Raw genomic sequence first — 11,647 nt, 5'->3', positions numbered from 1 at the left:
ATGTATTTGCTCCAATTTTTAATGGAAAAAGAAATAAATCGTCAGCCAAGAAAATCATATTAGAAATATGTTGTGCGGTGAAAATGTTAATCTTCCCAAGTCGACGAAAGATTATTTTATTCCAATATACCTCGCGTTTTTTTTGGTTTTTGTTTGCCAGATACAGATAGATTCCTTATTTCATTTCGTTTCTATTGATGTATGACACAAGAAATTCGGTTGAAGGAACAGGTCGGGTGAGATGAAAAACCGACATAGTACGTGTCTAACTTTCGTTTCCCTTTAGATTCAAGATTAAGTGACACAGTGGGTTATACGATTACGATATCCGATATTTCTTTCACTTATGTGCTTTATTATAACCGTGCACATTCGTACCTTATCCAATGTATTGTAGTGAATGCTTTAAGTTTGTAATACACGTGTACATGATGCTGCACATTTTGAATTCATTTGCATATCCAAAGGATTCGTTAAATAATTTGCATACAAAATTGACTTTTGTGACACAAAATTTTATTTTCTCACAAAATTGAATTTTGTCTCGCAAAGTTGATTTTGATTACAAAAAGATCAAGTCCCATTCGGCGCCCCGTAGGAGGTTTATAGTGATCATAACATCTGACCGTTCGTCCGTTCTCAGTTTTCATTCCTGTAACTTATTTTTCATTCAATTAATTACCCTATATTCTAATAAATCAGTTGAATTAAATGAGTTTTTATTTAGTTTTAAATTGAATTTGATTGCATGTACATGCATTGATTATAAAATAGCTATCAGTTATAAGCTTAGTATTTATTTCATAAGTTCGCTCAGTGGTATTTGTTACCCTTTGATACAAATAAAATACAAAATATGAGTTGCACAATGACGTCATGTGATAAATTTCATTGAATTCTATTCAGTAGTTTCAGAGGAGTGCGAGTTAAAAGATGCGTCTTCGGGCGACCAAAGACAACATCCATGTTTTGCATCAGCAAACCCAAAAAGTCATCCATATGAAAAACGAAATAGAAATCAGTGTGGCATCATTTGAAAAAGAATTTGTGAGTTTCATCAAATTAAATTTAATGGTTTTAGAGGAGTTGCAGATTTTAAGTTGGTCCCCCTTAGTCAACCAATGGCTAAGTACATGTTTTGTATCAGACAAATAAAAAACAAAAAAAAAAAAACAAAAAACAAAAAACAAAAGAACTTCAAGAGTTAATAATATGAGGTGCAAAATGGTATCATGTAATAAATAATATGAGGTGCATAATGGTATCGTGTAATAAATAATATGAGGTGCATAATGGTATCGTGTAATAAATAATATGAGGTGCAAAATGGTATCGTGTAATAAATAATATGAGGTGCATATTGGTATCGTGTAATAAATAATATGAGGTGCATAATGGTATCATGTAATAAAGAATTATTTAGTGAAAGTTTAATTGAATTATATTCAGCGGTTAAAGCGGAGTTATGGATTACAAGACGCTCCATCCTTGGTCGACCAATTACAAAGACCATGTTCTGCACTAGAAAATCCCTTAAGTGATTCAATTGAAAAAATTGGAGGAATCATAACATAGAATTCATTTATACACAAATACACACACACACGTAACCACAGTTGTGAGGTATAGTACTAAACAATTCGATATACCCCAACACTTCTTAAGTAGTGGTCTTTGTAAGAATCATGCAAATTCTGCAATATGTGATATATATATATACCTCATAAAAAGGTACACAATTTTTTTTGATAATCAAGTTGCTTTATATGTCCATATGATAAAATATATAATTATTCATGCCAATCTGTCTGTTCTTAGAAGAAACCGAATTTCTATTTTATTTCAGTATCATTTACAGAGTTATCTCCTTTAATTTTGAATTCTGCTGTACATTCTATATAACTTTTATCTCCTAAGAACAAGGGTTATACGAAAAGTCACCTGTTAATTAATTTTTAATATAACATTTTAAACAATATGTCAAAAATAAATAATAGAAGTAAAACATAAAAAGATCAAGTGAGGATAACTTATTGAAACAAAAGGATACACGGGAGAAAAACAAGAAGTACGTAATTTGCTGTCATTAGACCACGTGATCCATTTGTGTTGTCGCCATTGTTACGATTACCCAGTGCTTCCACTGCAAGTTCGACCGCGCAAGAATGTGCTGCCGCCATAAAATGTTGCATTTCCCAATTATCCAAGCCTGTTGATTTTCTACGAATATATTGATAAATATCCCCCTTCATACACGGGTGTTCGGCATAAAGATTCCTCAATAAATCGTTGCACTCCAAGGTACACCCTACAAATGGTCGACAATATTCTTTTACCAAATTTTTAGTAGCGTTGTACTCCTTGTTGCTATTGGTCAGAAACTTATACCAATTGCAACCTTCATGTGACCCTAGGATCCATGCATTGCACGTTGAAATGCTTTTCCAAGATACGCACTTTTTGCATGTCATGTTCTCGACTGGATAAAAACTTAAGAATCCAAAACACATCTCATCGCTTGTCGCATCCCCGTAAAATGTTGTCCTTGATTTCGATAATGATTTGAAATGACAGATTGTCACTATTTCATTACCAGGTAAAAGCAGAACTGCCGTCGAATATCTGAAAAAGTTAACGATATACAATAAGTAGACGAAATGTTCATATGTGTACACGTTTATGCAATCATTGATCTAGCATATCTAATAGAGGAAAGATAACTAATAAACAGACGGAAAACTCATAAATGTACACGTGCATGCAGGTATGAAAGAGGAAAAATAACCAATAAGCTGATTGGAAGCTCATAAATGTACACGTGCATGGAAGCATGGATCTAGAATATTCAGGGATTGATCTTTTGAAATAAAAGGATGGTGACGGATGCGATACAGGCATAAATAAAAAGACTGTTCAATACTTTTATTGGCTCCAAATCCTGGGTTACAAACAAAATTGTCAATTTCTTCAAACCCCGAGTTTTCCCATTCGTTTTCAATTTCAAGTAATCTGATTGGTCGAAATTTGAGTTAAGGAAAAGATTCTCAAAATCAGCAACTAACGTGATGCTTACAGAAAGAACATGGATTCAACGTGTCAAATTACATTTCAACTGTTTTAAATGTTAATCTATTTAAGAATCAGGTAGTGTGTAAAAAAAACCTATAATTTTGAAAGTTAAATTTGACTATTTGCACCATCAAAATCAAGACAAAAAGACAAAATTGTCGATATCATTTTGGTAAAACTACAATTTCATTTAAGTCCACTAAAAATGAACATTTCTAGGGCAGATAACTTTGTAAAAAAATCTCAATTTTCTGACATTCTTTTGAAAAAATTATGATCAAATCCATGAATAGATCAGATAATGATCTTTTAAAATAACAAAAAGCATGCTTGAGTGAAATCTTATTGTCAGATCGGTGGGTTTTTAACGTGCGTTTTTTTCTGAGATCACCTATTTTGCCAAAAACTTACACTTAAATGGAATAAAGAAAACTGAGTAGGCATCATTTCGACTGGGAAGATAAGAAAACCCAAAAAATAGTTTTGTGAGAAAACGGTAAAATTTTAATTGAACAAGTAAATCAACAAACAATATAACGTATATGAGTTAATTGTCATCGAATCAGAAGAGACGTTACTTATATATAAATAAAGATAACCCTATCTTCCTCGAAAACCCAATAACCCGACGAACAATATTATTCCAATTGGCAATGCTATATTATGACTATTCCTTCTGACTACTTCCTAGATTTTATCAGTTTGGTAATTTTGTTATCACCCTTCATCAGTAACATCCAGTACGAACCTGCTGGTTTCCTATATAGAAAAAGTATCAAAAAGTATTCATAAGCACTACGCAAATTCTTAATATCTAATATGCATAAAGTAGAAGGGTTAAATACAATTTCCTTTTCAGAGGGTATAACCGCTATTTTCAAAGATTTTCACTGTTTAACCAAGACACATTCTGTGTTTAATCCCAGCAAACTAGAGTACAACGGGAAAAGGCGGTCGCGGACTTGTAATGACCAATGAAATTAACTTGTGATTGTTTTTACATTTTGTATAGAAGAGCCTATTAACGGTAAAGTAAAGCAGGTAGCAGTTATTTCAGAGATCTATGCATAAATAATCTATATAAATTGTATCTGCCACACCAAATGCTAAACCCAGCCCCTTTATGCAAATGTGTACAGTACACCGAAAAAGTGTAACGCAGAACATATTCCGTAAATATATTCATTTGTGCGGGAAGTATATTATACTTCATTTTACTTAACTTACTTGAATTCAATAGGCTCATCATAACTGTACATATCTTCATTTGTTAGCTGTGTGTAAAACACACCATCTCTAAATACTTCCATTTTCATTTTATGACCTGCAAAAACCAAATGTTCAATTTTTGGGGATCATAACTTTCCGAAATAAAAGCTTTTTGAATTGAAACATTAAACAAGACAATTCAGAGAAGGTTTATGTCCATCATCTTAAATTACCGGTAAGCAACAATTTCATTCTGGCAGTAAGGAAAAGAAAGTATGTAACCCTTATCAAATTTTAAGCATATTTTCCGATTTCAAGGGAATTTATTGACCTGTGTTCACCCTCATGAAAATGTTTGAAGTGTCAGTCATTGTAGGTATCAGGCAGTGGGTGAAAATAAGAGGTACGAAATGACCCACAATTTTGACATTGTAATTTCAATTTCTCATATTTTTGTAAACGAATTATAATTTTATTGGTATGTAACTTGCCGATGAACGCGACAAAGGCAAACAATGTGCAAAAAAACCACTAACTTTTCTGTAACATTCAATGAAAATTTTCAAACATATCCATGATGCAAGAGACTAGACAGTAGTCATTTCAAATTAAGAAAACGTCTTAGAGTGAAATTACATTGTCAGGTCGGTTGGTTGTTATTTGATATGCATGTTTCTTGCATATTTTCACCGTTTTACCGATTTTTTACAAAGACCTGTACTTAAGTGTGAACCCTGTATAATATATCAACAACAAAAAACATGATAGATACTATTGTAGGTCTGTTTAACTTTAGAATACCTTTGAAATAGAAAACGCACTTAGTAATACCCTAGCTCGTCTCCCTTAAATCATAAAGAAAACCCCAAAAATCATTTAGATTGAAAAAAAAAACAAGTTAAGAGACCTGTGCACAATGGCACTATGTGATAAAGAGTATTATGTAAAAAAAATCATTAAATTCAATTCAGCGGTTTCAGAAAAAATGCATATTAGATGGAGCCCCAACCCCCCTCCCTATCCCCACACCAATGGTCGACCTATGACTAAGTCCATGTTTTGGATCAGGAAACCCCAAAATAATTCAGATCTGGGATGAAAACAAAATTAGCGGTACACAATGGCGTTATGCGATAACAAATTTCTGAAAGATTTACCAAATTTCATTTTGACTGAGGTGTCCAGTTTGGAAAGGTATTTATTTGGGATGGTTTTATGCATATGACCTAAGTAAAAAAGGTTTAATTTAAAAAGGAGCACATTTTACCAAACGTTGACTGTTTTTATTTTAAAAAGTTACCCATACCTAAAAAGTGCATGTGATTCATTGCCCAAAACACGCTAATAGGTCCTATGATGATTTCCCTAGAGCATTCCGAAGGACATCGACCCTCAGTCACTACATCCTGCGACTTGGGGGGTATTTCTAGATGTCTTTTCCCAACAACCATAACACCAGCATTGAATTGGCGCAGCTTAGATGTGTAATATAACCGAATACCGGAGGAATCCTTATATATTTCAACATTATATGGATTGTTCCAGTGAAACTACAAAGGCAGTGCTACAGTTCAATAAAAGGAAAATTATTTGCAAATGTTCGTATTTATTCTGCTCGTCGTCATTAAAAAGGCAGACTGCAGAAAAACAAGGAAGTCAACTTATTTAACATTTTTTTCTACTTTCAAAGTTGGATATTTGAATTGATACTCGAATTCAGCCAAAACTTATTCTTTTATTCATTGGTGATTTCGAAACTGTTCAAAATTTATGAAATTGAATGAATAATTTTAGTGTAAGTGTAACTTGGTAGATATTCTTTAATATTTTTTTTGGTCTAGGCTCCAAGCTGAAGCTGTTTTATAGTTGAAGTACAGGGACATTTTTTTTAAAACAGAATAAGTTTTATTGTTATATTAAAAGGTATAAATATAAACCTAGTCCAAAACAAACCTCTAGTACTGCATGTTTGAAACCGGAAGCACCAATTTTATATCCGGTAGGACCATCAATACAGTATCCCGGAAGTCCAACAGACCATAGTCCGATTATGGTCTAGCACTTTTTTGCACCCATTCCACATTTTATAAAAGTCTTTTTCTGGTACAGTTTCTGTAGTAACATTGGATTTGATTTCTTAAAATTATTTCTTCGTAAATATAGAGATATATAAACAAAGTAAACTCATCTGTATTGTATCATTGTCTTTCAGTTGTATTAGCGATGAGGTGAGGCTTAAAAAAATTGTTCCAAATTTTGAATGAAAAAAATTTACTCATCCATTAATTAAATAGAAATAATAAGATTTCCCCATTACCTAACTTACCCTTTCAAATAGCAATATTGGTTGCTATTGATATGTAAATTAAAATTTTGCGCTTGTGCAAAAAAAAAAAAATAATCGACATCAATGGAAATCCCAGGCCCCTCCTCAAAATAAAAGTGGTCTGTGCCTTAGAAAATTCTATGTTTTAAAGTTTTGTGTTAGATATCTCTAAACACTGGAAGAAGTTACTTACTTATGAACTGTTTAAGAAGAAACTATATGGAACAAAATTTTGTCTATACCCGTAGGTAGGGATTTCCGGGTTAAACACTATTAGCTTGAACAATTTCTTCCAAATACCCCCCCCCCCTAACTAAAATATACATCATGTATTTAGGTATAGAGAAGTGAGGGGAACGTGCAATATAGTCTGATCCCTTAACTTAAATCAGTGTACGTTGTTTCAAGTTCGAGGTGGAAAAGGGGCCATTTTGTGGACCCTGCCAGATCTGTTGTTTATAAATCTCGGTAAGTTTACTGCTTCACTTTTTAAATTGGGAGTTTCATGTTTATGTTTTGAAGTTCAGGAAAAAAATCATTTTTACTTGTAACCGCTTTGTATAAAATTATATTTATAGGTTAAATCACCTTCAATATTTGCAATAATATTACTGTATAGGTAAACTATGGAACGCTAATTTTGCCTCCGTCAAGGGCAGTGCCGAGTTTTTTTTCTATATTAAAATGGGTATATTAACTACGCAAACGAATCATCTACATATATGACAAGCTGGCGTTACTCTTAAAAGCAACGATTGGAATTTCTATTATTGTACATACATGTATGTGGCATTTACGGCTTTATTGTACCGCTGAAATGTGACTTTTGGGCCCGCACCAGTCCCCCTCCCAGGAGGCACTATGTGGTAGGTCAATTTTTGTCGAAATAAAGCTGTCAAATAGAAAATTATAGTCCCCCTAAAGGCATGATGAATAAATTTGTATATAATTCATGGAAGTACACACACAAAATGTTTTGTTAAATGTCGGGCACTTGGGAGTTGGTCGCCAGAGGCGGTATGCCAAAGTAAAAAAAAGGGAAGCAAGAAAACATTGATTAGATCAAGGAGCTAGGTATTGACAGACCTAGAAAAAAGAACACAGTGACTGAAAAATCAGAAATTGAACTACATGTAACCCTGACACTTGAGGCAAATATATATATAAATAACCGATACCCCTATACAAGGGTTTCTGGTACATGATAAGTTCCTTAAGTTAACAAGTTTATATTTAGGAGAGAGAACATTACAAAAGGGGACAGAAATATTTCGAATATCTTGAATTACAATTATTTACAATAAGATGCATTATGTCAGCCAAGTGTTAAATCCACTACTTTAAGCGTTAAGGTCACACATTTTCAGAGGTGTCAGTCATGCATACCGTTCGGAACAGTACAAAGCCATTTATACTTAGGTTAAAGCATGAGTATGTATCTCGAAATTATCACTTGAAACCTAAATTTCTGTTGTATTTCATTTGCACGTGGTTGGGGTCAGTGAGTTACTCCTTTTGTCCAAAGGCTAACAATTATAAGATATTGATTAGTTCGTTTAGTTTTTACAGGGCTAGATAGTCTATTGTTGTTTTTGTATGGTCGAATCCTCTTTATGTAGATGCAAAATTTGACACAAGATGTAAGAAGTTAAGAAACATTATTACTGTATGATGAGTGAAGAATATTATTAATGGCTTCACATCTTTAATTGTACACACATTTTACGAGACTGTTTATGGAGGTTATCTTACTTAATATGTACATGTATGTAAAGATGTGCGTATAGAATTTATTAAAATCGATATTACTTTAGGGTTTAGCATCTGCAGATTCAAACAGACTTATGGTATTCTTATTTAAGTAATCATTTAAATTACCATTAGAAAGTTTCTTTCATTTATCTATTTCTTTTTTTTTAACTTTGGAGCACGACAGTGAATTTGAGCGAGATACTATCCAGAAGAAATGGTAATACTGGTACTGCACAAAACATATAGTAGAGAAAAGTCGAGTAAACTCACTGTTAATTAATATCAGTGAGTTTACTCGTTAATACCCTGTTCACTTAGTAATGCACAGAGAAACTTCCGTTATCGCTGTTACCAGTGAAACGCCTATCTTAGCCAATTTACTACTTCTCGCCGGTTTGTACCGTCTGGCCAGATCTCGTCTTACCGCTTTCTGCAGCCGGTTTGCCAACACAGCACTATACATTTTATTGAATCTCTTATCAATGTACCGTGAAAGCACTTGTATAATCGTGGGTACCAATTTTCGTGGATTTCGTTGTTGACTTAAACCACAAAATTAAAGCTTTCGAAGAAATACATATTTTCCGTTTATTTGTTATGTGGAAAAAATCAAACCAGGAATTCGAGAATCCACAATATTCACGAGTAAAAGGACATTCATAGTATTCATTTTCATTGACGACTGGTCAAGAAAATGGACAACAAATATTAAATAAGTTCATTCATTCACTCCTTCATTCATTTATTCATTCATTCATTTGCAGAATGATCATTGTTCTATGTCCTTTGTGAAAAAAAAGATATATACCTTCTATCATTAATGTGAATTAGATAACCTAATGTGTACGTGCTAGCTTCCTATATATCGGGCAAATTCCAAGACACCAAACTAAGCAGGGTGTCACCCTGTCAACGAACGGTCAGTGCAGAGAATCTATGACTACCAATTTTGTTTGCATTCATTCAGTTGGGTATCGAAAACAATATACCTACTACCTAATCATTACGCTTTAGAACGCAATTACTTGACTGTAAATCAAAATAGCAATTTCGTACATTAGGTTATTATTTTTCTTTTCAAATTTACCCTATGTAAACTACACATGGTACTAAGAGTAATCAAGGGAACCAAGGTTATTGGGTAATCAAAAGAATCTAATCCAGGGACAAAGACCAGACATGGAAAATAGACCTTCACAACAAAGAACATAAAGTAACTAAAATCATACATACAAAGCAACAAAAGCAAAAGAGCGACTCGGACTCCGCCAAAAACCGGGAGCATAGACCAGCTGCACCGGTAGGTAGGCGTCCTCTGCTTTTCTAGAAACGCCCGCCGAGTTGCTCATAAAATCATGATTTCAAGCAAAAAATAAATACTCTGTCCTAATTTAAGGGATGCGTAAACGCCAGATTTGCCCTATTATGAATCTACGGCTGTGTATACAAGGGGGACATAGTAAAATACTTTAAAGAAATCGATATTTTTTTTAAGTTGCTTAATTTATTAATTAATTATTTTTTTTGGTTTTTCAAATTTCAAACACGTTGTTTAAGGATAAAAGTTACTTTCTTTCATCATTGAAATAATTGAAGCTTACCTGACCATCTCTGTAATTCTTGTAACTTAAAATCCAGGTTTTCCAAATGATATATGGTCTCATCCTGTTTCTTCCCCGTGATTTAATTGCCAATTTCCTTAGTTTAAAGTACACTCTTTTTCAATTCACGTCATCTGTTTCGTTGAGACGAAAACGATTTGATATATTACGCAATTTGCTGACCTATATTGTCTTATTTAATTCGATACCAATTTTTTATTTATTTATTTTTTTTTTGTTTTGTTTTGTTTTGTTTTTTGTTTTTTGGGTTTTTTTTGTTCTTTTTATTTTGATACCTCAAGTGAGAATCAATATCAAGGTGAACATTTTCAATAGCATCCAACACAAACAATAAATGAGATTTTATTTTACATGAATATAGATATATATCAAGGGCTACTTTTTTCGAGGGGTTATGTATGGTGAAATTCAAGAAGAACGACAAGAGGTTTTGGTACAAAAAATCAGTATAAACAACTGGGCAAAAAAAGGGTGAAAATGCCTAAACCTCTAATGCCTGCCTGTCTTAAACTAAACTTGGCTCAATAATAGGCCAACGTATGTACATTTGAACAAAGGTTTTGAAATTTCAAACTTGACAGCCGTCTTGAAATGGCGGCTTAAAAAAGAGAATTATCAAAATATAGGGCTAAAAATGCATGGGGCAGTAGAAACTGACATTGCTCCTGTAGGGAGGGGGGCTTTGCGTAACTATTATATCTAGTTTTAAGATTGTTTTCACTTCGGTAAATCTTTCCTTTTATATTTTGATTAATACCATGTTCCATAGTTTTAAATCTGTACGACGATAATAAACCAATACTCTAATTTTAACGTGAACCCTTCAAGCCACCGTTGGTTTACTATTGAAGTATCTTTCCTTAAATTGATGTAAAATGAGTTTACAAGTGCGTAGCCCTTTTCTATTGGTAATGGTTCAGCAAAGATATTGACATTTTATAGCTTAAATGTGTCTAGTTCAAAGGCAGGCCCTGCAATACCGAATGGGGATTGGGGCTAGCTCCTGTGTTTTCAAATTACTCTTTATAAACAATAAGAAATTTCGAGCATTGAAATCTTTGCATTGGTAGAATCAATTTTCGTTCAATGATTTTGTATCTGCGCATTTTTTTGGGTTAAAATTTACCAATAGCCTGGAAACCTCTTTTCCAAAATGTCTATATCTGTGTCTGCACTGTATTTTTCTAGCTACTCAAACCCTACAAAACGGAATTTATATTCGCATACGTATGATTCATTTAATAATTTCTAGATAAAAATAAGAGACTATCTGGTTGATTTCCGGTAAGTCTACATGGTTTTACATACGCATCTGTGACCATACAATGTCAAAATATCAAGATAAAACAAACAAATATTCGAGAAATTATCATGAAAATACACATTTTATATGTTATAGGATTGTTTCATGATACTGAAAGTTCCCAAGATGTATCATTTTGAAGAAAAGTAAAATGTTGTCATTGCTTTATGTACGCTCGTTCACTTCATTTGACCGAAACTTGCTTAAGTTCTCTTGAAATGAAGTTTGAATTCAATTATTTACAAAATATTATATTCAAAGTCAAGTAAAATTGTTGAAATCATTTTCGATTAATTTCCGCATTTAGTTTAAAACAAATCTTTTTTCTAGTACATGGTAAGGGTACATTTGTACCTGTAAACTGCT

At 33.0% G+C, this 11,647-nt stretch overlaps 1 protein-coding gene across 6 annotated transcripts; it reads right to left on the bottom strand.

Moving 5' to 3' along the window:
• Window positions 1-702: 702 nt before the first annotated feature.
• On the bottom strand, window positions 703-11,187 carry LOC148612099 (DBH-like monooxygenase protein 1). Of its 6 annotated transcripts, none has more exons than XR_015924309.1 (6): window positions 9,958-11,187; window positions 6,232-6,390; window positions 5,585-5,842; window positions 4,297-4,393; window positions 3,669-3,828; window positions 703-2,622 (listed from the first exon to the last, which is right to left on the bottom strand). XR_015924309.1 is itself a non-coding variant. In XM_088593230.1 (5 exons), the coding sequence occupies exons 3-5, from the start codon at window positions 5,727-5,729 to the stop codon at window positions 3,750-3,752; spliced, it is 321 nt and encodes a 106-aa protein (XP_088449356.1). In that variant the 5' UTR covers window positions 5,730-5,842; window positions 6,232-6,390; window positions 9,958-11,187; the 3' UTR covers window positions 703-3,749. The 6 variants fall into 6 exon arrangements, 4 of the variants coding, with proteins under 4 accessions (XP_088449356.1, XP_088449353.1, XP_088449355.1 ...); XR_015924308.1 differs by having other exon boundaries at window positions 3,648-3,828; window positions 9,958-11,186; XM_088593230.1 differs by having other exon boundaries at window positions 703-3,828.
• Between the last annotated feature and the right edge of the window lie 460 nt (window positions 11,188-11,647).

The sequence above is a fragment of the Perna viridis genome, chromosome 7, assembly GCF_037379345.1.
Source record: "Perna viridis isolate PV_CMFRI_1.1 ecotype Kerala chromosome 7, ASM3737934v1, whole genome shotgun sequence".
Classification (NCBI taxonomy): Eukaryota; Metazoa; Mollusca; class Bivalvia; order Mytilida; family Mytilidae; genus Perna; species Perna viridis.
This window is presented reverse-complemented; position numbering and strand designations above follow the sequence as displayed.

Bases quoted from the DNA above. Each gene is read 5' to 3' on its own strand.
- LOC148612099 (XM_088593227.1), bottom strand. From the start codon at position 5,729: ATGGTTGTTGGGAAAAGACATCTAGAAATACCCCCCAAGTCGCAGGAT. The intron at 4,394-5,584 runs GTATGGGTAACT...TGGTTTTTGCAG, and splicing joins GAATCACATGCACTTTTTAG to GTCATAAAATGAAAATGGAA. The intron at 2,623-4,296 runs GTAAGTTAAGTA...TAACTTTTTCAG, and splicing joins GATGAGCCTATTGAATTCAA to ATATTCGACGGCAGTTCTGC.